Source organism: Drosophila elegans, unplaced genomic scaffold (assembly GCF_018152505.1).
Source record: "Drosophila elegans isolate 14027-0461.03 unplaced genomic scaffold, ASM1815250v1 contig_468, whole genome shotgun sequence".
Taxonomy (NCBI): Eukaryota; Metazoa; Arthropoda; class Insecta; order Diptera; family Drosophilidae; genus Drosophila; species Drosophila elegans.
The window spans coordinates 193,339-218,896 of record NW_024545855.1 but is presented as its reverse complement, the minus strand read 5'-3'; the positions used below and the strand labels follow the sequence as shown (position 1 = coordinate 218,896).

Below are 25,558 nucleotides of genomic sequence, written 5' to 3'. Positions count from 1 at the left end.
AATAAAGTCTAGTATTTTCTTGTTCACATAAAGGTTAAGCCGGCAAGGTAAGTTATCGATAACACATTTATCGGATTGCACCAAGTAAACAAATCTCGCTATTTCGTTTTATTGTGAAAGCTTGTCCCGCATTATAGAGTCATTTGCGTCGGGAGGATCTACTACCATGTCATTGCCCACGACCAGAGCCACCACGGCAACGGCGACCCACGCGGTTGTCCAGGCCGTGGATTCGTACATTCAGAACCAGAATTTGCTGGGCGAGATCGCCGAACTGGACGACATGCTGTACGATCTGGTGCACATGCACAAGGACAACGAACTGGCGCTGAAGCGGGTGCTGCAGTGCATCCACAATCTGCTGCAGACGAACTGCAAGTGGAACGTACGCTTCGGTCCGAAGGTATTCCACAAACTCGTCTCCGTGGTGATTGCAGATAGCCAAGAGGATTCAGTCAGTCGGCGGCAACTGGTGGCCAACTTGCTGGTGTGCGTGCAGCTCCATATCCGGAAGTTCCCGCGCATCGAGGCCAAGTTCGTGCTGCAACAACTCTGGTCGCTGAGCCAGAGCAATGAGAACCAGCCTCATGCGGCCCAGATCTTGGTCCATCTCTTCGATGAATTTTTACACAACCTGGGCCCGGATTGCGGCCCAGAATTGCTGGCTATCACCCAGAATCTCCTGCAATCCGAAGTGCGCGAGGATCGCCGTTCGGCTTATTTCCTTATGCACAAGCTGCAGGAGAACAAGGAAGTGATGGCTGCGCTGCAGTGCAGCGAACTGCAGTGGAGCGCCTATGTGGGCATCATGGAAAACCTCGAGGAGCAGCAGTCACACCTGGTGCTGCCCACCTTGAGCACCCTGCTGCCACGCTTGGGCTTGATGTCTAGTAACTTGAGTAACGATTGGCTGGCCTGGCTAAGGATTCTGTGCAAACGCCTCCTGGGCGACAACAACATCCTCGTGCTGCGCTGGACCCTCAAGTACTTCCTGTCGCACTCCAGCCTGAGTCAGCTGTCCCGCTTCAATCTGCTGCCCGAATTCCTGGCCGCCACCAACCGAACGCAGCTTTACAATCCGGAGGTGCCCGATTGCCTCACTCGAGAGCAAATAAAAAACTTCGTAAGGGAATCTCAGCCGGAATCTTTGCTGGAGGCTCTGGTTGGTGTTCCATGGCATTGTGTCCCATTGCTCCATTGGATGGCCGGCTGGGGAATAGAACCGTTGCCCGTGGTTTCCAAGGGGTTGCTCTTTCAGTTAAGTGCCCGCATTCGCGCCCTGCAAAATACTATTCTGCGATATGCTGCCATCAAGGCATTAAACTATTCGTTAAGTGTAAGTTTACCTGCGAACGTAATTTATAAATATTCTTTGATTTGACCTCTTTTACAGGCCACAATTGACAGTCTGTCTTTGGGCGATTACCTTCTCTTTATTGAGTCTTTGTACAATACCATTGACAAATATGTTGACCACCATAGACTTCAAATTAAAATCAAAAACTGCAGCGATTTGGTGGAGCATATTGGTAATTTCAACAGTCGTTGCTGCGAGATTGTCTCTCAAATGGACTATAAGTTGGATGTTTTCGTTGCTTTTTTGGAGAAATTAACGACAGTGCCGAAATCCCAACATGGTTGGTGGCGTCTTTTACCCATATTTTTACACCGTCAGCTGGATAATCCCGAAATATTCTTGAGTTTCTATCGGTCTGTATATAACGTGGATACATCATTGCTGCAGAGTGGTGTCAGTCTGGAGGAATTGCGGCAACACCTGCTTGATCGCTTGGATTGCCAGACCAGAGAGGAGAAGTCCTTTGTCCGCGAGCACTGCGTGGATCTGTTTGTTAGACTTAATCTACAAACCTGGAACAAATTGAAGGAGTTGAACCTAAAGCCCTTGGAACTGCTGGACCAGGGAACTGAAGATACATTTTTAGTGTTGTCAATTCTTTTGTCCACGCATAAACAACCCCTAGAAGTGGAGGAGGCGAATGTCTTGCCCGCTCTAATTTCCCGCTTGGGAAAGCTTAAGTGTCAGGAAACGTGAGTGCAAAACATGAACCAAGTTTTTTATCATCTACTTATTTTAATCTTTATTTTAAGGCAAGCAATCTTGTTATACGCGTCAGACAGTCTTTCTGCAGAAGAGTACGAGAAATGCGTGGTGGATGTTTTGCAAAAGAACACTTTCTTATTGGGTACCATGAATTGCGAAGATTACATTAAAGCACCGTCCTCTTTTGTCCTAAAAAAGCTGCTGGAAGGAGAAACCACCACTGGCGACGCAAGGTAAGAAAAAGAATCGTAGAAGTATTCAAATATCGTTAATGTATATACTAACCCCGCAGAATAGAACGCGCTTTCGAGCTTACATTCGCTCAGATCGGAGTTGCGGAAGCCTGGACCCGAATGCAATTTATTCGCTATGCAAATAAGTACAAAGATTTGAATGTGAGTAGCATCTGTGACGATTTGTTGAGCATGAACAACGAGCTGTCCAGAAAGAAGCCACGTTATTTTGCCAACTGCAAGGAACATAGGATGAAAATGCGAATCGCCAAAGCACTTCTCGACCTAAGCGATCGTTGGAAATGGTCGAGTGATTTATGGGAGGCCGCCTTGTGTTCCAGTGATCAGCCAAACATAAGCTTCATGTACGAGTACCTTGTGGCCAAGATGTTACCCATTATCGATCCGTTACTGGAACAACTAAAACTGCTGCCAACTCTGAAGCCCAGTCAACAAATGTCGCTTGTCTCTGTTGTGCATATTTACTGCCTGTCTCGCTGGGAAAGTCTAAAAGTGGAGCAGTTATCCGAAATCTTTGCCGTTCTAATACCACTCACAATGGGTGCGAATTTTCAGACTCGACTGTTGGCCCAGTTGGTCCTGTATCGCCTTTGTACTAAATGCGAACTAAGTAGGTAAAGTACTGATTACTATAAAATAGTTTATAGATTATTTTTAATGATATGTATACATTTAGCATTCCAATGCCCATAGCTGATGCACTGAAGCACTCCATCGAGGTTACTTTGGGTGACAAATTGGATGAGTTCCAAAGCGAAGCTCGACTTTTGCTACCGGAAGTGGGCTTACAATGCCCTAGGAGTATTTCTGCCGCCATTCTCTGGATGACTAATGCACCCTTTGATGAAAACATTGATTTTGTCAGCTGTAGAATTCACTTTAGAATGAAACTTGAGCGGGCACGTCAGTCTTTTCAAGCGAAAAAGTCAGGATTGACAACTGAGATGGCCTCGCCTTCGGGTGCATGCAATGGAAATGTGCAGAGGAAAATGAATCCCATTGGAGATATCTATCCGGAAAGTGACTTTGTCGATGCGAGCACAGCCTCTGATCAGAATGAGCTAATTGTGGTGGCTTCCCTCATAGACAAGCTGCCCAATTTGGGAGGATTGGCGCGCACCTGTGAAGTGCTGGGTGTTAAGACGCTGATATTGGGCCTGAAATCGCAGGCGGAGAAAAGCGATTTTACTAACTTAAGGTATGTTTATTGCGATGCAAGTGAGATCATACAATTTAAATAATATCTTGCAGCATGACAGCCGAGAAAACTTTAAGCATTGTCGAGGTAAAACCGGAAACTCTTGCTGAATTTCTATTGGACAAGCAAATGGAAGGATATAAAATAGTTGGAGCTGAACAAACAGCACACAGCACAAACTTTGTTGACTTTAAGTTTCCCAAGAAGAGCATTTTATTGTTGGGGTGTGTTACGCATTTTCTTGTTTTTATATATGTACATAGTTAAAATTAATCATTTCAATCTCTCAGGCATGAAAAGCATGGAATACCGGCGGATCTTATTGGATTCTTGGACTACGCTGTCGAAATTCCTCAGTTCGGTTTCGTGCGCTCGTTAAATGTCCATGTGACTGGATCACTTTTTATTTGGGAGTATTGCAAGCAGCACTTAGCAAAAAAGTAAATCGTTATATAAAATGCAATTCACAAATGCCTTGAGGAACCCAAGTACAAATGTATTTGTATAAAATAAAATGTTTTATTAAAGTATAAACATAAAGTTTACCAAGCTTTTACTAGAAATACAATTATTTTGGTTGGTAGGCTTTGAACAATGCGGTTTTAAGTGTTATGATAAGTTAAATATATTTATATTTATAATAATATATTTTTACAAAATTAAAATGACCGGCTTGTTATCGATAAAAATACATCGATAATTTGTAGTTGATATATGGCTTAAACAGCTGATCGAAAAAATAACTAAAATCAAAAGTAAACAATTTGGAAACACGGACGCTAAAGCCATGAGCTTCTCGGAAAATACATCCGATTCAGACTGGTAAGCCCTCAAAACGCGTACTTAATATAACTGAAACCAAATACAATGAATTGCAGGAAGGCGGCCAGGGTGAAAGTGGCGCGGACCATCAAGGAATCCTCGAAACAAACCAAGGAGCAGAGATCCAAGTCGCCCAGGACCTTTAAGCCCAAATACAATCAGAAATTCTGCGAAAAGTGGCTGAAGATCTTCGACCCATGGCTGCGACGAGCTGCCGAGGATCCCAACAAGCCCTTCTGTCGCGCCTGCCACTGCACCATGGACTGCAACCGGTGCCACCTGGTGCGGCACGAGCGGACCACCAAGCACAAGCGCAATCTGGAGGCACTGCTCACCAAGGGCGAGGGGGCGGCGCTCCAGGAGTTCCGGATTCGCCAGGAGCGTAGCAAGTATTACCATCAGCGGAAGTTGGCCATGCGGCAGGATGAGGATGAGCAGGCGGCGGAACAGCAGGACTTGAATACACCCACAGGGACTACTGCAGATCCTGTCCCCATGGTGGAGCTTCCAGATCCGAATTTCTGCACCCCCACCATGGAAAAAGTGGCAATGCCCAAACAAGAGCTGCTCTCGGAAACGGAAGTCAACACTAAGGCTTCGGAATCAACAGCCAACCCGCCCAGATGCAGTGGCTCCTCCAACCAGGAGGGCCTCAAGTTACTCATGCAGATCCACCAGGACAAGAACGAGTTGATGGACTCCTTTCGCGAGCTGATGGGCAGCCAGACACAGAACCACACTCAGCCGCCCAAGGAGAAGAACCATGTGGATCTGTTCTTCGAGAGCGTTAGTTCCAGTGTGAAGGCGTTGTCCCCAAAGCTGGTGGCAGAGGCCAAGATGCGGGTGTCTCAGCTGATCTGCGAACTGGAGCTGCGCAGCCTCAACGAGGACAGCTCCAAGGAAGCAGGCGCAAATGGCTTGCATATACTCCGACCATCAAGACATGATGGTCAAACGATGACCCAGCCACCTGGTTTCGGCGGCATCATTTGAGGTTCAACGGATAGATGCAATAATTAGGTCTTTATTTGCTATTTCTGTTGTTAAATAACTAATTAAATAGGCCGTACTTTTACCAAGTGTATAAAAACTTCTGTTAAGATGTTGAAATATTAAATAAATATTTGAATTTGTACTTTATTTAGTTTTTAAATAAACTTTTCAAATAAGGTGCCAACTATCGTACATGTACATGTTATCGATAACTTTGATAGGCAAAGAACAATCCAGCGATTGCCATCTCTAAAGCGCGGCTGCATTTTGTTTAAGATTGTATTAAATGTATGATTTTTAAGCTATTTTAAAGTGTTTAAAGGCTGATTTAATAAATAATTAGATAATGTGGAACAACTCGAAAGTGTGTGAGAAGAATAACACTAAAAGCGAGGAGAACGAGGAGGAGGAGCCGTCATACGTCAAAGAAGTAGATCACTTATTTCGCTTTGTTTACAAGAATTAAGGTGCAAATATGCATTTTCAGCCGGAGGCGACTAGTTCGCTGTTGATCAAACGTAACAATATGCCACTAAGACGAAACCAACTACTCGTTTCAAAGCCAATCCCCCAGAATCGCCAGGAACTGCTCCAGAACATCGGACGGGATCGTGAGATTCTGGGGGCCTACTTCCAGAGGTTGGCTAGCCAATCGGCTCCTAATCCTCCAACTCCAGCTTCAGCTCCAGCTCCTAAGCCAGCTCCTCCAGCTCCCCAGAGAAACAGCTACGACCTGTTCTTCGAAAGCGCCTGTGTCAGTGTCAAGGGATTGCCACCCAAACTGGCCGCGGAGGCCAAGAGTCGCATCTCCCAGATCATCACCGAGTTCGAGATTCGCGCCATCTCGGAAATGGAAGCTCAGCAGGAGCGCCAGATGCAAAAGCAACCCTACAGGAGCGGTGATGCATCGGGGATTCTTTACGAATTTCGGCCCTGCCCGTAAAGTAGGTTGGGTGTTTGCCGTTCAAGCTCCACAACCACACTCTCCTCACCAAAACACAAACTTCACATTTTCGACGCCCTTCAACTCCGGACTATCAAAATTCAGAATAAAATTTAAAGCGTTCTACAACCAGTAAACACCACACAGGCGGTCATTTGGTCGCGTTTCGGCCCTAAATTAAAGAAATACGTTGATATCTAACAGGTGGAACGATGGCCGGAAAGCTGAAAGTATGCATCATTGGCGCCGAGGGCTGGTAGGTTGATGCCATTATTATCAAGCTATACACAAATATTATAAGGAATTTGTATATTTTAGGGGCTCGGCCATTGCGGCCGCCGTGAGCAGTAATGTTTTGCAGGGAGACTTTGATCGCCGGGTGCATATGTATGTCAACGATGAGATGATTCGCAACAGCATGCTATCGGAGGTCATCAACAGTCGCCACGAGAATGTCAAGTATCTGCCTGGGATAAAGCTGCCCAAGAACTTGGTAAGAGCCATTTGCCGGCAGATTATCCAATCAAGTCACCAAACTAAATGGTAATCCCCTTTGCAGATCGCTGTGAATGATCTTTTGGAAGCTGCCCAGAACGCAGATATCTTGATATTTTCCACGCCCCTGGAGTTTGTCAATTCCTACTGCAACATCCTGGCCGGAAATGTGAAGGAGTCTGCCTTTGCCGTGTCCATGACCAAAGGTTTGACGCGGGTGCGAGGAGGAGAGGAAGTGGGGCTCGTGTCGCAGGCCATCGGTGAGCGACTCGAAATCCCGTGCTACTCGATGATGTCCGCCCACAGTGCCATGGAGATGGCCCAGGGAAAACTGTGCGAGGTGACCATCGGTTGCAGTGACGATGCGCATGCCAAGCTGCTGACCGCCGCTCTGCAAACCAAGAATTGCCGTGTGATTTCCGTCAATGACGTTGATGGCGTGGAGCTGTGCGGAACGCTCACGGACGTTATAGCACTGGGAGCTGGTTTTGTAGATGGTCTGCGGCTGGGCGAGAATGCGCGAGTGGCCGCCATTCATCTGGGCATCAAGGAAATGATGCGATTCATTAAGACGTTCTTCCCCTCCGCCAAAATGTCCACGTTCTACGAGAGCTGCGGCGTGGCCAACTCGGTCGCTTCAAGTTATGGTGGGCTTAAGACTACAATTTCTAATTTATAATTTAAAAACTTCAAATACCCTTACCCGCAGTTGATAAAAATGCCACTTTTGCCAAGAGCTTAGTCACTTCAGGCAAAACGATAGAGGAAATAGAAGCAAATCTTCTTCATGGCCGCAAAATACTGGGTCCCATGGTGGCTGCTGATGTGAATGCATTGCTGGAGAGGGAGCTTATGCAGCACGAGTAAGTGGCAACACGTTCATTTCTATGTTATAATAAATGTACCCAAATATGTCTGCAGTTTTCCTCTTTTTACGGCCATTCATCTGATATGCCAAAGCGAAGCCTCGCCTGAACTTATGCTGGAGGCACTGCAAAACCATCCAGACTTGAGGTAAGCAGAGTGACTGGTTCAAGATTATCCCCAATTTATTCACATCCCGTCAATAGCAATTCATCCATTTCGCATCTACTGAGCCATGAGTCCGCGAAGGGCGGGCAGAATATGGATCAAGTGCTGGATCAAGTGGCCAACACCCTGCCAAAACTGAGGACTGCCCTAGACAAGGTTCTGGCCGAGTCGGGCAATAAGAGTTTCAAGCAGCTGAAGGTAATGGATGACTGGACGGAAGTCAATGACTACGAGGTGGAGGAGCCGAGTCGGCAAGAAGTGACCTCACAGGATTCCTCCCTTGAGAACGAGGAAATGCCCAGACGATTAAGTGTGCAAGCCGCCCAGCTACAGGATGACATTCGCGATGGCAATGTGCAGCTGGCCTTTAAGATGGACATCAATGAAGGTGATCGGCATTTGCGGCTTTTGCTGGCAGAGGAGCGAGAAAGATCCGGCAACAATGACGACATGGTGATAGCTTCCAGACTAGTTGCAGGCGAAGAGGACGACAGTGACAGGATGGGTCATGGAAACATTTTGGACTCTTCCGCAGGATCTGATCAGAAGACCGACAAAGCCTTTCCCTCTGTCATAACCTCCAACGATACGCATGACGTCCTGGACTTGACCTCGGAATCTGAGCCACTCCCTGCGGAGCCGAATTCTTCCAAGCTTTCAAAGATAAATAAATTCAAAGATTCAATCAGCATACAGGAAGCGGTCAATTCGAAAGCTCAGGAGAATCTCATAAAATCCATTAGGCAAACTATTCAAGCACTTGGTGATAAAGAGAAAATGGAACATCTAATTGCTGAAAATCAAGCACAGGAGGAGAGTTCACAATTGGAAAACCAAATGGAAGAGGAAACTTCCCAACTGGAGGATGAATCATCCGAAATGAAAAGTCAAATGGAAGAGGAAACTTCTCAACTGAAAAGCCAAATGGATGAGGAAACTTTTGAACTAAACAAAGTTGATGAATCCCACTTTGTTGCGTTCAATGCTGAAGACGAGGAAGCTCTGGACGAAACCACTGACAAGCAGCAGTACAAAGTGAAATCAGAAACTGAAAACCTTAAAGCGCTTATGTTCAAGGATTCAGAGGAGCCTTTGGAGGCCGAGAAGCTTTCTGAAGTGAGACTACAGAATGAAAACGATTTTGATCTGGATGAAGATGAACCAGTTATAGGAAAAAAGGACCGTACCTACACCAAAGAGCACATGGAACTCCAGGAGCTGCTCGAGTGGCAAAAACTAAAACCCCGGGGGGATGAACATCCATACGGTTCAGCCGAACTGGAAGATTCTGCAGTTTGGGAGGAAAACGCGAGGCTTCCAGTGGAGCATGAAGATTGGTTGCAGGATGTGGCTAACCATCAGGAGGCAGAACTCGTTCAAGTGCGGGCTGAGAACAAGGACTTTAGCTTACCCGAGAACGAGAAGATGCCGAAAAAGGTTCGCCAGTTCAGCGAAACCAACGATGGTGAAACTACTGGTAACCACGAGTGGGATTGGCTAATGAATAATGAGAAGATCGGTATGGATGCCGAGGAGCGCATGGAAGAAAGGGATGAAACACTCAGCAAATCTGACCAGGAGAAACTAGACAATCTTGACCATCAACTAAAGGAAGCTTTGCAGCATGACTTGGCCGTCATGTCGACTAGCCAAGGAGATGAGTCTAAGAAAGGCTTGCCTGATGCAGAACTAGATCCCGAAGCTGCTAAGAGAATTACTGAGCAGCCAGGGAACCCCACTCCCACTCCCAACCAAATTCCCGCTGTGCCCCTGCCGGTGGCAGTGCCAGAGCAGCCCAGCAAGCAGACCCACATCCGTGAGGGCACACCCCAGTTCCAGAACCAACCAGGTACTGTTCCACAACATGCGCCTCAGACCAAACCGCCCGCGCCCAAGGAACACCAGTCCCCCCACACAAATGCTCCAGTTAAATTTGAGCACTTGGATGGAGACAGGCAGCCGGAGACATCACCTGCGGATCAGCAGCCGCCTGTGGCTGAGAAGGTATCCAAGACTGAGCCGGTGGCTAAGGAGGCCTCCACGAAGCCACCGCAACCTAAGGAGAAAACTCCACCAGCTCAGCAGAAAAGGCCCGTGAACAAAATCAAACAGCAGGGTGATGCCGATCCCGCAGACCACCGCCTCAATACCCAAAAAACCGAAAAGCATCGTTCAAGTATTGAAAAACAGAAGAAGCGGCTGGAAAGCGTGGACAAGAAGATCAGCATAATGCGCAAGGCCGATCGTCGGGTTAGCTACAGAGGCCAGAATCCCTACAAGGGGGAGCCGGATCGGGACTCCAGGCCGCCGATGGACACTAGCATACAAGAGGGCAAAGCGGGACAGTCCGAGGGTCTGGGCCATCAACGTCGCAAGGTGGTGGTGACGCCACCCTTCAATCCTCCCATCAATCCACGAATGCGCGTGCCACGACCACCGTTCGATGGGCGAGATCAGGAGTTCCATACAATGACGGCCTCTTCGGCTACAAAATGGCCATCCATGCCCAAGAATCTGAGGCAGAATCGCACCTCCCTGGTCGGCACCATCCAGATGAAGCATCTCTCCGATTTGCGCAGTCAAATGCCAACCACCGTGCCACCACCCTTGTGGAAGATACCCTTGGGAGTGCCGCGCACGCCCACATTTTCCAAAATTCTTTGTGCCCTGCAGTTGGGACTGCTCGCCTCCTACTTGGCTTGCTGCAAGAAAAACTAAACTTTGGACTCATCTCTGGACTGCCAGGTAAAAATCCAATGATGCAACGTAACCATCGATTCCCCTGATGTAAGCTGCAGTACGAGCTCTGTATAGAATACTTTACATTTTATTGAGAATAAAGGGGTGTTTCTACGTTTAATTTTCTGGCTAAACCCATATCAGTCCTTGCAATTGCTCCGGCTGCAGCGGCCGGAAGGGTTGACGGTGGAAAATCAATCGGTTTTCCTGCGACTGCAACGGTCGTGCATTATTGAGCAGCGGACGCCTCCGCTCGTCGAACAGCAGCCAAAATTTGGCCAGGTCCTGTATCCAAATGGGCAGCACCTCGGCGAACACATGCCACTGGACCACCGGTGAGCAGGGGGGCGTGGTCAGGGATCCCTTGTATGTGTAGAAATTGCCCCTGTTCAAATTGCCCAGCATAGATCCCAGGGTAAGGTGTTCCTCCACCGTGTAGCTGCTGCTAAAGTTGCTCAAGTGGATCAACGAATTGAAGATGTCCCTAAGTCCGGGTTGGTAGAACGCAGGACCATGCTAAAAAGTCGGATTTACTTGATTATTAGTTAAAGCTATAGGCTACTAGATACCCATTACTCAGCTTATCTGTTTTAGATGGCGCCATCTGTCGAACTATTAGCTAAAACTTTAGGTGGCGCCATCTGCCGACCATTGACATTTACGCCAATAACTTTAAAAATATTGGTTCGATTTGGAAAATAATGGAATAAGTTAATATACATCGACCGAATAAACATATAAGGAGCATAACTAACCGAGGTCTGGATATTTATAAAAAGCCACAGGTGGACATGACTTTTTAAATATCATGATAAATACACTATATAGGGTCGTTAACCATGTCTTCTTCCTATTATATACTTATCAAGGAATACAGTATGCCCTTTTATCCTGCGATTATCAGGTATAATAATATTATAAAATGGAAAGCTCAGATTGTTAAAAAAAAACTAAACCCCAATATCTTGTATATATTGACTAGTCTCCATGCTTATGGTATACCGGAGAGCTAAACGTGGCTTGATCTTTACTTACTTACCCTCACAACCTTAAAGAGCACCGCCAGAACAGTCACTCCGTCAGTGTAGTTTAGTGCCTCATCAAAAGTCAGATATTTAGTATTCCGATGGACTATGTGCATTTCCAGGTCATAATAATGACCATTGAGCACGTGCTCCGAACCCTTTGATTTGCGGGATCCCCAATGGAAGTGCACGGATTCAGCTTCATAGAAATCCTGCAGCAAGCCACCACTGATATAGGGTTTAAATCCATAAATCGTCGAAGGCACATTGAATTCCACTAAAATTCGAATGGATTAGATGACATAACAATCATTGATTAGTACATGTTTTTAAATACCTGTATGTCCACTGTTTTTCACGGTCACCAGATCATCAAAGAGCTCATCGTAGAACCCGAATGTCAGAGGAGGCAAGTTAAGAGGAATCACTTTTCGTCTGTGAATTGCAATAGGCGATTGATCAAAACCTCCGCACTGCGGATGTTTAAACTGCCACAGGTCTGGCGTTTGGTAGTCAAATTCATTGGACCTAAAATCTGAAAAGCAAGTAAAAGAAATGACATTTTAACTCTATAACAATAAGCCAAAAAGAAATAATCTTATTTAAATGGTTACACAGTTATGCTATAATTTAATATTAAATTAATTCTGAAACTCTCTTTGCTTTTATTTAATGTTAAATTAATCCTAAATGTGAAAATTTCTGAATCTAAAATCTTCCTTTACCTATTTTCAAGTTTTGTAGATTTGGAATACACTTTAAAGTTAAGCACTTGTCACATTTATTCAAAAGAAAACCTATTTCAAATTTAATTTGATCCATTTCCTAGGTAATTTTTCCATACTTTGCCCTAAATTGGCGTGGTCATTTTGTAAGACATTAGGAAGGCCGTTGAAGCAATTTCTGCACTTGCCAATTTCCAATAGTCTTCGCAATTTCTGAAAATTTCACAGAGCCTACGGTTATATGTCTAAGCGAGGCATAATTGCTTGATGGAAACCTCCTTTTGTTTACATTGTTCCAAACGATGGATCGCACACGCTGGTCTTATAACAATAGATGGTACTTCGACATCTACTCCGCCCCCGAAATTGACGCGCTCATTGGCTTTCATGGGGCATTTGTGGATGCAAATTTAATTATTGTTATTATTTACAAGCCACCGGCTTGTTTGCTATCCATTAGATGAACCGCGATGATACACTTTTATGGGTGAAGGTGTAGTGTAGAGTGTAGAGTGTGACATATGTGAGGGTTCGGTTGGAGGGGATGGCTCATAAGTTCCCTTATGGGTATGAATATTACGTAGCTATGTTTGTTGTTTATATGGGGTTTTTATGTCGCGACGTCTCAAAATCTAGGCCTTATCGATGGCGTCTCAATATCAAGGAGATCTTCTAAGGTATTGTTTTTTTTCGGACGCGACACACCTCAGTGGTTTGCATTTCGCTACTCACTTGCGGCAAACGGCAGCAGAAATAGAATTCGCTGATAGAAGTCTTCAAAAGCCGGAAAATGCATTTTCCACCTGATCACCCGCTCTATGCACTCTATACACCGATCTTTATAAACTTGGTCTAACCCCTGACGAAGAAGCCAAAGTTATCCACGCACGTTCTTCTGCAGACTGTGCCACGATCGGCTTTGGCCAAAACCTTTATACTACCAAAGGGCCATAGTTTGCCCCACTGCGGGAGTAACATTGTCAAATGCTCGACGGAGCAGCAAAAGATGTTTATCTAGACTCGACGTTGCTATACCCGGTACTTGAGTTCGAGCCCCGTTTCCCCAAGATTGCAAATTGTAATTGAAAAATGTTGTTCGATGGGGAAAAAAAGAGATTAGGCAAATTGGAATTCGTCGACTCAAACGACAGTCGTATATAATCTAGGTTTTGCTAATTTCTGTAAATTATATTTATAAAAAGTTTGTCTAAATATAAAAAAACGGAACTTGGTTACGTATAGAGCACGTGGAAAATAGGTAATCTAATATTTCTTGTGCTTTGACATAACTTACCAGTGAAATGGCTTGGCCATTAACGTCTTGGCCAATGGATTCCTATTGGCACTCGTGGCTCATAAATTTATGGTAGCAAAAAGTGTATTTAAAATCTAAAAATACTTATATAATGAAACAAACTTATGTTTAAATTAAAGAATTTTTCCATATTTGTTTAAACTTATTCCTGAACTACTTACATAATTTACATATTTATTTATTCAAAGTAATAATTTTTTACTTAACTTTATAATCAAACATAAATATAGATATTACAATTTTAGTATTACATTAACATTACCCATAAAAACATATTTTTGTAACATTTTGCAAAAACTTACAAATAAATACATAAGTCATGTTTAATTTGATCTCTGCTCATGACATCCTCTTGTGAGTTTGGTTTTTAACTGGCTTTTTGGTTGGTCCTTGAGTTATGAGTTAATTTTGGTAGCTTAGCTTAGAAAGGTAAATGCTGCAGACTCTTGAGATCCAGTTTTCGGTAGTAAGTCAGTTGCGCAGCTGAGGAATGCAAAAAGTTTCTTATTATTTCTCAGATGTACATGTCACACAATCGAAATATAGAACATGACTTATGTATATATATTCTTTTTACTTTTACAATACGAAATTCGAACAGCTTTCAGCTGAGTTTATTTAACAAATCAGCTAAATTGCAATACGGAGCTGCATATCACGCGTGGCAGAAATTTTAGGATTAACAAAGACAAAACCCTTGTTTGACAAGAATTATAAATGTATTTTAAAAGTTAGTTAAGGGACAAAAAATAAAAATAGAATTAAAATAGAAAACATACTTGTTTAAATTTTGAAATTAAAATTAAATAGCAAGAAAAACATAACAAATTTAAGAATAGTCTAAATTTTACATATAGGTACTCCAAAATTTTTGAAAGTAAGAAAGTTTGGTAATTTCGATGAATTTTATTTTACAAAATTAAATTTAAATTTTAAGCAAACCATTTAAGGCCTCAGCTTTAAACTTAAAAATAAATTTACAACACATAAATTCAAGAAGATATTGAAAATTGCTTGTAAAATCCAAATTTACTATAGTGTTTTTTTTCTACCCATGCCAATTTGTGAAAGCCAATTTGTGAAAGACAATTTAGTAAGACTCAAAAAAACTAAATAAATCTTTAATATGCATGCTTTTTACTGTTTAGCTGCCAAGTTGACAGAAACAATTCGTTTTAACTCATTTTTATGACACAACAAAAACAAGTACAAAAATTTCAGTTAATGTTATTGTTATTGATTTTCCCAGTCGATCCGAAATCGAGCGTAAAACCCAGCGCAAATCAGCTGTTTGGCGGCTTCGTCAACAAAACAATTATATATCCGCCGCAGCCGCAAAAAGAAAAAAGAAAAAAAAAACAAAACAAAAAGGCTACTGCGCCGCGATAAAATTGTTTGCCAATAAGAATCGGGCTTAGTGCGAGGTGGCATCCGAAAGATACAGGAACGTGGCTGCAGCTGCACCAGGAAAAGCAAAAGACCATGGTTTTCTTCAAGTTCTTGAAGAGCAAACTGTAACGTATATATGTAGATATACACACATATAAACACAACAGATCAACGTAAACATACGCGAAAAAGATACGAGAGAAAACAAAAAAGATACAAAGTAAGATACTATTCAACCCACGAGAACAACAATATGCGCGAAATTCAGGCGTAAGTATGCGAAGGTGTGGGGGCGTTGTTTACGTCTAGGAAGTATCTAAGTATCTGGTATCTGGTGGATACCTGTCCGATATATCTGCAAGAGAAACTAAGATTCGAACCGAGAATGAGTTTTTGAGACTTGAGACTTGCGACTGAGACTGAGAATGAGGCGAGCAAAACACAAAAACCCAAAACGACGCGAAAAAGTATCTGTGTGACTATGAATGGAGCACATTTGTGTGGGGGTGTGCGTGTGATTATGCTGCCGTCTGGACATCAGATAATACGAATTATATTTTGTTTTTGTCTCGTCATGTTGGCCGAAGCGCGCGTTTTTTTTTTCTTATGCCGCGCTTGTATCTATCAGATACACTAGCCGAAAAATATGTGCGGAATGTGCGGGGTTTTCGTATTTTGTGTATTTTATGTATTTTTTTTGCATTATTTTGTCGAGGCTTCGCGGAATGTCCGCCGCTGGACCGCGTTTCAATCGCATCCGGACGGTGTCGAGGTGATCACACGTTAAAAATTTCGAGTATCCGGCGCTCGCCAGTTATTAATACCTACACCGCTACCTATATCTACCCCGTTATCGTTTGCGTGGAAACGACATCCGCCGACAGCCATGAGGTATACCCCTAAAGATTGCAGTTTACCCCAAAAGCTAATCGGGCAGCTAAGCCGTGCCCTAAACTTTATTGTGGATAAACCATATAAACTTGAATAAACTCAAACCAGCGAGGCCAGATAAAACCGAAGTCATGCACCAAGTGCCACTGCATCGGAATACGTGGAAAACCTGTGACGATCTATGGGTCAACTAAAACCAAAAATAGAATTACCACTTACAAATACATAGTGACTACTGAAAAAGTGATCTCGTTGCATAAGCAAAAAGGTTTATATAGAATAGAATTTATAGAATATTTTCATAGCCAAAAGGGACGGCTTTTAAAGCCATAAATCCAATGCAATTATTAGAAAAATTCAATAATAATAAATAACTTATTTGTCAAGGTTTTTAATTACTTGTGCTCTTAGTAAACATTAAATAAAATATCATATAATAAGTTTGACTTTAAGTTTTAAGCCAAATAGAGTTTTGGCAATATTAAAAGCAATAGCTTGGTCATATTTTATACAAATGTCTGTAATAAAATTTTCGTTTTTATAGCTCCCAATTTATGACGAAGACAAATCGTTTGGTGGTTTTGCGGCATGGCGAAAGTGATTTTAATATAGAGAACAAATTCTGCGGCTGGCATGATGCGCCATTAAGCGAGTTTGGTAAAACAAAGTCTTAATTAATTTACAATCCAAAAAAATGTTAAATAAAACTAATTAATTAGGCATCCAGGAGGCTTTGACGGTGGCGATTCCAGCACTTAAACAGTCGCAGCTGGAATTCGACGTGGTCTATTCATCCGTATTGAGCAGATCCCGGCAAACAGCCGAGTTGATTCTCTGCAAGCTAGACAGTGCCTATGTGCCCATAAAAGAAGACTGGCGGCTGTGCGAACGGCACTACGGAGATCTGACTGGCCACAACAAGCGCAAGATAGCCGACCGCTATGGGGAGCAGCAGGTGCAGGCCTGGCGAAGAGGATACGACTGCGTTCCCCCACCAATCGAGGAGAGCAATCGCTACTACTACACCATCTGCAGCAATCCCATCTTCGATGATGTTCCACGCGGCGAGTTCCCGTTCTCGGAGTCCCTGCACATGTGCGTCGACCGGGTGGAGCCCGTCTGGAAGGAGGTGAAGCAGGAGGTTCTCAAGGGCTCCCGGGTGCTGATGTGCGTCCACGGAACTGTCGCCCGCGCCCTCGTTCAGCACATCGAAGGTGGGTAATAAATTACTATAGGTAAAAGGGAAACATACTTAAAATGCTTGTAGATATTTTTAAGGGTTACTTAAAACGTTCATATAACACTCATTATTAAAAATCAATATCCATGTGGCTTACCTATTTACCTATAAGGGTTTGTAGTTCCAAAAAAAAAATTGTTTAAGTTTACTTAAAACTTTCAAATAACATTCATTATTAAAAACCAATATTCATGTGGCGTACCTCTAAAAGTTGATATTTAAATTCTTTAGTAATCTCCATTTAAAATGTTTACCATTTTGAATTTCCAACATAACAATGATTTAGCCCTTTAAAACCATTTCTGTGGAAATATGTTCTAAAAAAATAAAAGACCACCAATCGTAATCAATTTTTTTTTAAAAGTCACTATATATTGATTTTGCTTACGTTTAAATTGCACAAATCAGTTTTATTTTGAGCAAACAATATTTTGTTTTAAATACTCATAAAATACCATCTTTAACTTTTAAAAAAATTTATATATTTTCAAAATTTACAAAGATTTTGGGGAAAGAATAGATTGACCAAAAGTGATTAATTTTTGTTTAAAAACACACATAAATAATCAATATGTGCAGTGCCTGCAAACGACAGCCTTTTGATATTGTTCACCAAGATATATAACAATAAATTTTAAAACGTTTTTCTTCAGGAATCTCCAACGAGGCCGTCGAGAAGGTGAACATTCCAAATTGCGTTCCACGCGTCTACGAATTTGACTTGAATTCTGGCGGATTAGTTGGCTCGGCCATTAACCTGGGCGATCAGGAATATATCAGGCGGAAAACAGCCCAGGTGGCAGCCATTGGCGACTGATTTTGGAGAATTTACACGGATACTATATATGTGGCCGTCGTCGTTTAATTGAACCCCCATTTGCAAAGTTTTTTGCCTTTGCTGCTTAAGGTCAGAGGAATGCGGCTGTTAAGGACATTAGAACTTTTATTTATTTGTCTAAACACCATCTGATATTTTTGGCCAAAAATATACAATTTACATACAATTGAAATGAAGGAAATTGTTATTATACCCTTTGAGTGAGTATTATAAGATTGGTCACAAGTTTGTAACGCAGTGAGGGAAACATTTCCGATCCTATAAATTATATACAAGAAGAAATCAGAATTATAGAACAGTAAGCAAATATATCTGACAATTGAATTCAACATTAAATATTCAATATTTAAAATAAATAATAAATCATAATATTTAATGCAATGCATTTTAAAAAGCATTATTAAATATGAAAATAATTTCTATTCGATTTTAACGCATTTTATTTAAGTTAAATTATCAGATATTAAAATCAATTTCGAAAATAAATAATTGACTTGAAAGAAATTTTAAAAAATTTCTATTTGAAATTACCAAAAACCGCAATGTTTAAAAATCAAAGCGAAAAATAATTATTATTGATCAGCATAACTAGACCTAAATCAACTCTTTTAACCACTGCCACTGAAATTAGTTAAATTACTTATTTAAACCATTTTTAGGATTCTCCCAATGAAACACAAATTTGGTTAGTTTCGGTGGATGTATATTTAGTAAAAATTACTTTTCAAGCTTCATGGTGATCCAAGTAACGATCTAGTAAATGCGTTATGTAATACTTTCAGTTGGTGCCACACAGCCATTCGCAGAAGTGCACACTCAGTAGTAGCTCTGTTCGTTATAGAGTGACCCTAAGTTGTTGGGCAGGATGTAGATGTCCTCGGGACGACCGTTGAACACGAACGGACGCTTCAGGGATGTCAGCTTGGAGTCCTGCTGCGGCACTGGCATGGAGGCCAGGCCAAAGTTCTGCTGGCTAGCTCCATATCCGCCCATTGACGGCGTGGCCATTGGTCTGAAGGGATTACTCGGCGTGGGTGGCCTCATGCCAAAGGCTCCAGGTGATAGGGAACCCAAACCTTCACCAGGCGACCCATTCATTTGATAGACGCCCGAGGGTTTTCCATTGGCCAGAAAGTTGACGGGCAGATTGAACACCGAACCGTAGGCGGAAAACGAGGGCATCGGTTGGTAGGTGAGCAGGGGCGAGAATCCTCCGCCAAACGGATTCGTCGGCATATTGGGCAGAAACATATACGGCGTTGGCGGCAATCTCACATAGTAAATGGGCGAATTGCGGGCAGTTGACGGGTGATTGGCAGCCGGACGACGGCCACCGGCTGCTCTGGACATCACCACATCCTCGAGGTCGTTGCTGCTGGGGCCGGGAAAAGCCGGATAGAACATATCCGGAGCCAGGTAGAGGGGAAATGGGATGAGCACCGGCTGGGCATAGCCAATAAAGGGCAGCATCTTGGGCATGGCCTCATAGGGATTTCCATGGGCGGCGGCGGCGGCGGCAGCATAGGGACTCCAGGGATAGTTGGCCGAGTTGGGCAGCCGCGACTCCTGTTTCGCCTCCTGCAGCAGCTGGTAGGGATCGTGGTCCTCCTCCTCCTCTGTCTTAAGATCCTGCTGCTCGGCTAGGCTATCCTGCACATACTGCTGGGCATGGATCTGCTGGCCTTGTGGCAGTTGTTGTCCTGGCTGCGCGGATTGCACCTGCTTCTGCTGACTTTGCTTCTTCACCAGCTGGCCGAGATTGGCCGCCAAGGATTGGGAGATCAGCTGCTCCAGCACCAGCAGTCCCACGAAAATGCTCCACATTTGGTTGCCCATTTCACAGGTGGTAGCTGTAAATGAATGGGATTAGCATGGGCACTGGCGGTGAGCTGAACTTTTGCTGATCTCCGACTGACCCCAAACCATTGGATTGGCTAATTTGCATGCCGCAAGCTAGTTTCTCACACTCCAATTGCGCAACCAGCGGATTTTCCCCCACCAGCACCAGCAGCACAAGTAAACAACGGAAAATTATATTTATGGCCAGCACTTTGGATTTCCACCGCTGGTTGCAATCGGAGCGAATAATGTGTTAGGAAAGTGGAGAGAATCTCAAGCCCATAACAACTCCTTACTAAGTGAACGAATTTAAGTTCGCTAGTATGTAGCTATTGAATGTAACTCTTCTTTGAAGCTAAGCCGCTGGATTTGCAACACTTTGCTCAATTGTAGGTTGTTAAATAAGAGGTTTTATAGTATTAAAAACTGTAGGCTTTTAAGAAATTAGGAACTTAAAGAATTAATTCGATTATCAACTTTTGAATAATTTGATGGGTTCTAAAAAAGTTTCTAAACTTAAAAAATTGAGTACGCTTTTTGAGAACTGTTGATTTTTTGTTTGTTAAATATTTTCCCTAGGATCCTATTGTGTTTTTGTAACGATAAATTTAAAAAAAAGAATTTTAAGTAAGCTTTTACAAATTAGATGAAATGTATTTAGTCTAAATTCTAACAGAACAAGTATTTTTTTTAAATCCACAGACAAATATTAATTATATATAAACTTAAAATGGAACCATCTTCATACAGCAGGTTTCTAAATATTTTGCAATGTAAGCCTATTCACTTTTCCTTTTTTGTCACACTTTTCCCACCAGTCACTTTTCACCAAGCACTTTCTTTGGATTTACCTAGCTAATAAAGCGGCGATCGATGTTTGCTCAACAGGATCGGAGAGTCCTGTTCGGAATGCCAACGAATCAATTGGCCCACTGGTCGGCAGGCGGGTTCGACTGGAAATGAGTGTGATCGCGGCCAGAATCGGCGCTTTATATAGGTGGGCCTGGACTGGCCAGAATCCGCTGGCCACATTCCCAGTCGATCCTCAGTCGACGTCGACTGAGCTGCGCTGCGCATGCGCAGAATCAGAATTGAAGAAGAGAAGAAGTGAAGAGAAGAAGTTAAGTGCGCAGAGCGTTTGGGCCATAAGTGTGTTTGCATTTGCCCAGCATGAATTTTTCTCAGCGATCTAAGGCCATGATTTTGAGGTTCTGTGGCAAGTGATAAATCGGCTAATTGCCCACGGCTTAAACGCCGTCTTAATTAGCCCCGACTGTGAAGTAACCCGACCCAGCTAGCTGCAAATAACCATATCCACATGCAATTGCTGTGCTGCATTTTGCTAAAGCAAAAGCTAATGCTGGCTATCTGGCTATCTGGATAGCTGGCAAAGAAACGCGAGCAATGTTAATTACCAACGGCAAAAGGTCCCCCGACGTGGGGTAACAAGCGCCCTTCGAGCAACGCCCGCGATTATGCATTTTAATTTTTATGACAGGGCAAAAGAGTTGGAGATGGAGTCGGAGATGGGCTCATTAGTCAATGATATCCGCCTGGCATTCCACCTAGCACCCAGTGGAAGCACCTGGTCCTGCCTACCTGCACCTGATCTTAACATCTCTCTTCCCAGTTGCATAATTGGGCATAATTGTGCAATTGCATCGGCGTGCCTACATATTTAGTTAGTGAGCAGCTTTATTGTCCCCCCTAACGATTACCAAGTATAATGTTAAGAGCAAGTAATGCTACAACCCAGAACCCATCTCCCAGGCACAAGGTCTGTCAAACAGGTCATAATTATGCCAAATACTCCAGATACTCAGCAAGAGATAAGCCCCCAAAGGCACTATTAATATTCTAATATGAATAATTTGTTTATTTGTCAAAAGCAGCGGCACTGGCGCCGGCGTTCACCTTCACGTTCACGTTCACGTTCAGATTAGAGCAATAATAAATTACGCAGCTAATTAAGCGGCAGTTGCTGCAACTGCAACATCCACATCTACATCCACGCAGATGCAAAAGATACAGATACATGCCGCAGATTGCAACGGCCTGGCTTCCACAACAAGCGGTGGCGACCACAATAATGAACGGTTCGTGTTCTATGTGTGTATTACCATCACTATTACCACCACTATTACTATTACTATTACTGATACTATTACGCTTACCCACCGAAGGCACTAGCCGCAGTGCTAAAACCCAAGACCAAGCCCAACTTGGCCAAGCCCCATGCCACACGTAATTAGCCTTGGAATGTCCTTGTGCACGTGACCAGCCCCGCTCCCCGTTTCTCAATTCCCACTCCCCATTCCAGAGGATCCCTATCCCTATCCCTATCCCGATCCCCATACGGATCCTAGCCGCCCTGGTGTGGGGCTAAATATAAAACGCGCGTGCCTGCGGATCATCAAACTTGGCCACTTTCCTAACGAAGCCACGTTAGGTGACAATGTCGCCGCTGCACTGCCCAAAAAATTATTCAATGTCGGAAAAAACAAGATTATTAAAAAAACAAGATGTCAAAAAAGGAATATCCTACTATTGATCTTTTTTAACTCAATTAAATTTTAAATTTTAAATTTAGTCATCAAGACCAGATAACAACAAAAAAATGTTAAGACACATATCAATTTTTCTATGTCTTTAATTCAGATTTAAATAATTTTACATTTATTTTGTATGCCAATATGATCTTGCATTGAGCTCCAAAAAAAACCGCTCTAGTCTTCTGTTAATAAGTTAAAATTAAGTTTTAAACTGGGAAAAATTATGAAGTTTTAATTTTTTTTTTAGCGTACAACAATTTTTTAGCTTACTTAATATTTATAAGAACTCTTGTTTAATTGTATTGTTAATATTTTGGATTTACCATAAATACATTAATGTGAATATACATTAAATAGATTAATTTAGAAGTGGTAAGAAACAATTTGACAAGTGGGTGATGGAAACTCAAAAATATACATAAAATCTAAAAACATTTTTAGTTTAACATGTTATTTTTACAATTGTTATTTTAAGCTTCCCTCAGTGTACAATCGCCGTTCCTATCGTGGTATCGGCATTCGGAACGTAAACAACTAACAGCTATCAGACTACAAGGGTTCATTAACACCAACTGACAGCCTGGACACAAACATCGCCCAAACAAAACGCCGTAGTTGCTGCGGATCCCGCTGAAGGCTATTGCCATTTAAAAGGCAGAAGCTCTCGTATTAAATCATCAGCCCCATCCCATCATCGCCTCGCTACCGACACACTCGCTTGAGCATGGCCCATCTAAAGTAAACCACTTTTGTTTTTTACTCAAAAAGAGAGATATAAAAAGAAATCGAAGCCAAGACAGAAGATCGGCGGAGAACTGGGTCAGAATCGGCACGACCGCCGGCCAAGAATCTGAATTATTGAAAACCCCTCAGGAAGTCGCCCTCCAGACGGACTAAGTAAACAAATTACTTGGCGAATATCGAAAATATTAAGACGATTGGGAAGCCAAATACCCTACAATATAGCTACTGCACATGTTCAGAGTTACGTACCTCAAATTCTATTAATTCGATTTAGATGTCTAATAGTATCTTTTAGCCCTAAATACCCCTTTTCAAACCCTAAGCTGCACTTCAGAAATCGCCCCCACACGAGCCACACTCAGCTACTTTCTTTAACCGCAAACAAATGACCAACCAAGGCAAACAACTCTTCAAAAGCTTAATTGTGGTGCTTGCAATTATTTTTGCCAGTTTCATTGACACAATTAATAAACAAATAATTGAGAGTTTGCAAAAGAAATTTAGCAAACACTTCCGGATAACGTGGTTTTGTTTGTAGTTATATGTTATCTTTTATCAGTATCTTCAGATAGTTTAATTAGTTCCAAGTTAAAGCGTAGTGTTCTTGGGTTCTCTGATAAGCAATGTTTTAACACAAATAGCATATTGATTGTTTTAAAGTCGAAGACGAGGTGGCCGAGAGGTTAAGGCGTTGGACTGCTAATCCAATGTGCTCTGCACGCGTGGGTTCGAATCCCATCCTCGTCGAATCCTACTTTTTTAGCTAAAATTTGTAGTTTTCTATTATTTCCATCTTGATTTTACCCTTTTTTGGTGACTGAGAAATTTAATTTTACTTTACTTGCCTGACAGTAAAATAATTAAAACATTTTTAATTTTATTACCTGTTATAAAAATTAAGGACATTTTTATTAACCAAAAAAGAAATTTCGACGAGGATGGGATTCGAACCCACGCGTGCAGAGCACATTGGATTAGCAGTCCAACGCCTTAACCTCTCGGCCACCTCGTCAACTTGGATTTAGTCATTTTAGATCGTTTTTTGAAATTAGGGGTGCAAATATTTAATTAAATCAAAATAAAATGCGAAAACATGTCCTTTAATTACATATGTCCACTTAAAAGAAATTAAGCATATCCATTAACATTTTTATATACCTTTAATAATTCCCTGCCATTTCAATCTTTGTATAATTCCACTTGTGTCTTGATTATTAAATTTTCGGTGTTCAGATTTGCACCTAAAGGTAAGTTATTGTCATTAAACGTAATGTTTGCTTAAAAAGCATTTCGCTATTTTTTTTAAACAGCACTCGTAAGCAACCAAGCTTTGTTTTATATTTGCTTTATAAGCTTCTATTTGTTCTTTAATTATTTAAAAAAAAAAACAACCTTATTTTTATATTAGCTTAAAATGCTTTTATTTGTTCTTTAATTATTTAAAAATACAACTAAACTTATAGCAATAGTTTTAAAAATAAAAATCTAAAAGGAAAAACAAAAAATTATATCGACGAGGATGGGATTCGAACCCACGCGTGCAGAGCACATTGGATTAGCAGTCCAACGCCTTAACCACTCGGCCACCTCGTCCAGTGATGCAGTTAGGACCAACATAGCACTAGTTCGGAGCGCAGCAGCATAACACATGGTTATCGACAGCAAGCAGTGTTGGCGGACATTAGAACATTGTTATTAATGTAGTTTAGCTGCTTAAATACTTTATTGATTTCAAATATATGAATTAGTTACTAATTGTTAGTATATCTTTTTTGCTAATTCAGTCGGAAACTATTAGTTTTTGTTATTTAAACTGTGTTTGGCGAATTGTTTGTGGGCCGTTTAATGATAAGAACTAACACTGCTTGCTGGCGGAACAAGCGGTGCACGACAACAGCATTTGGCTGCCAAGGTCGCATATGACGAGGTGGCCGAGAGGTTAAGGCGTTGGACTGCTAATCCAATGTGCTCTGCACGCGTGGGTTCGAATCCCATCCTCGTCGTGTTCTATTTTTTATTTCTTTTTGCACAGTTTTGTGCTACTGTCGACTAAAAATAATCTTTACTTATAAGAACCGAGTCGTTAAAACTGAGACAATCGAAAAGCCAGATACTAATCTCGTTTCAATTGAATTTAAAGTTTTACAGTCTCGTTGGCAGACGAGGGACAATAATGGCCGACCCAGCAGTTTAAAAGCAATGAAAATAGATACATTGATAACAGCTTAAGTGTCGCTGATGGTGGCATTGGATGATATTCTGGCCCGGCGATAAGAGGCGATGTGTGTGGAGGACTCAGTGACGGCCGGGGTAACTAGACGGATTCACCAGAACCGGGGTTTATTGACACCGTGGACCGTGGAAAGGGCTGTGGCAATCCAAAGGTGTGAGAGGCCATTAATGGCTCGTTTGGCTTCTCAAGGTCGGCAGATGGGTTCGACCGTGGGGCGAAATTTTTCGCA

At 42.5% G+C, this 25,558-nt stretch overlaps 7 protein-coding genes and 4 non-coding genes across 13 annotated transcripts; 7 read left to right on the top strand and 4 right to left on the bottom strand.

The window, feature by feature from the left end:
• Window positions 1-77: 77 nt before the first annotated feature.
• On the top strand, window positions 78-4,054 carry LOC108148980. The gene is made up of 7 exons (XM_017276321.2): window positions 78-1,336; window positions 1,394-2,049; window positions 2,110-2,295; window positions 2,355-2,930; window positions 2,993-3,514; window positions 3,568-3,738; window positions 3,805-4,054. The coding sequence occupies exons 1-7, from the start codon at window positions 167-169 to the stop codon at window positions 3,956-3,958; spliced, it is 3,435 nt and encodes a 1,144-aa protein (XP_017131810.1). The 5' UTR covers window positions 78-166; the 3' UTR covers window positions 3,959-4,054.
• A 179-nt stretch (window positions 4,055-4,233) lies between these two features.
• Window positions 4,234-5,471, top strand: LOC108148883 (protein suppressor of variegation 3-7). The gene is made up of 2 exons (XM_017276187.1): window positions 4,234-4,336; window positions 4,393-5,471. Exons 1-2 carry the CDS (start codon window positions 4,302-4,304, stop codon window positions 5,327-5,329), a joined length of 972 nt encoding a protein of 323 aa, XP_017131676.1. The 5' UTR covers window positions 4,234-4,301; the 3' UTR covers window positions 5,330-5,471.
• Window positions 5,472-5,559: 88 nt separating this feature from the next.
• Window positions 5,560-6,282, top strand: LOC108148886 (protein suppressor of variegation 3-7). Its single transcript, XM_017276189.2, has 2 exons — window positions 5,560-5,759; window positions 5,817-6,282. Exons 1-2 carry the CDS (start codon window positions 5,676-5,678, stop codon window positions 6,270-6,272), a joined length of 540 nt encoding a protein of 179 aa, XP_017131678.1. The 5' UTR covers window positions 5,560-5,675; the 3' UTR covers window positions 6,273-6,282.
• Window positions 6,283-6,313: 31 nt separating this feature from the next.
• Window positions 6,314-10,659, top strand: LOC108148882. Its single transcript, XM_017276186.1, has 6 exons — window positions 6,314-6,528; window positions 6,591-6,765; window positions 6,832-7,414; window positions 7,477-7,630; window positions 7,689-7,781; window positions 7,838-10,659. The coding sequence occupies exons 1-6, from the start codon at window positions 6,485-6,487 to the stop codon at window positions 10,515-10,517; spliced, it is 3,729 nt and encodes a 1,242-aa protein (XP_017131675.1). The 5' UTR covers window positions 6,314-6,484; the 3' UTR covers window positions 10,518-10,659.
• On the bottom strand, window positions 10,605-13,238 carry LOC108148884 (carbonic anhydrase 12). The gene is made up of 4 exons (XM_017276188.2): window positions 13,021-13,238; window positions 11,901-12,098; window positions 11,578-11,840; window positions 10,605-11,054 (listed from the first exon to the last, which is right to left on the bottom strand). The coding sequence occupies exons 1-4, from the start codon at window positions 13,082-13,084 to the stop codon at window positions 10,668-10,670; spliced, it is 912 nt and encodes a 303-aa protein (XP_017131677.1). The 5' UTR covers window positions 13,085-13,238; the 3' UTR covers window positions 10,605-10,667.
• A 1,531-nt stretch (window positions 13,239-14,769) lies between these two features.
• On the top strand, window positions 14,770-18,227 carry LOC108148478 (phosphoglycerate mutase 2). 3 transcript variants are annotated; one of them, XM_017275512.2, is made up of 4 exons: window positions 14,770-15,262; window positions 16,428-16,540; window positions 16,603-17,097; window positions 17,777-18,227. In XM_017275512.2, the coding sequence occupies exons 1-4, from the start codon at window positions 15,246-15,248 to the stop codon at window positions 17,938-17,940; spliced, it is 789 nt and encodes a 262-aa protein (XP_017131001.1). In that variant the 5' UTR covers window positions 14,770-15,245; the 3' UTR covers window positions 17,941-18,227. The 3 variants fall into 3 exon arrangements, with proteins under 3 accessions (XP_017131001.1, XP_017130999.1, XP_017131000.1); XM_017275510.2 differs by having other exon boundaries at window positions 14,770-15,117; window positions 17,777-18,226; XM_017275511.2 differs by lacking the exon at window positions 14,770-15,262 and adding an exon at window positions 16,133-16,151.
• Window positions 18,228-18,681: 454 nt separating this feature from the next.
• Window positions 18,682-19,797, bottom strand: LOC108148599. Its single transcript, XM_017275677.2, has one exon. It carries the CDS (start codon window positions 19,795-19,797, stop codon window positions 18,778-18,780), a length of 1,020 nt encoding a protein of 339 aa, XP_017131166.1. The 3' UTR covers window positions 18,682-18,777.
• Window positions 19,798-23,761: 3,964 nt separating this feature from the next.
• Trnas-gcu lies at window positions 23,762-23,843 on the top strand. Its single transcript has one exon. It is a non-coding gene; the product is annotated as a tRNA-Ser (tRNA).
• Window positions 23,844-24,026: 183 nt separating this feature from the next.
• On the bottom strand, window positions 24,027-24,108 carry Trnas-gcu. The gene has a single exon. It is a non-coding gene; the product is annotated as a tRNA-Ser (tRNA).
• A 499-nt stretch (window positions 24,109-24,607) lies between these two features.
• Window positions 24,608-24,689, bottom strand: Trnas-gcu. The gene has a single exon. It is a non-coding gene; the product is annotated as a tRNA-Ser (tRNA).
• Window positions 24,690-25,017: 328 nt separating this feature from the next.
• Trnas-gcu lies at window positions 25,018-25,099 on the top strand. Its single transcript has one exon. It is a non-coding gene; the product is annotated as a tRNA-Ser (tRNA).
• Window positions 25,100-25,558: the final 459 nt, after the last annotated feature.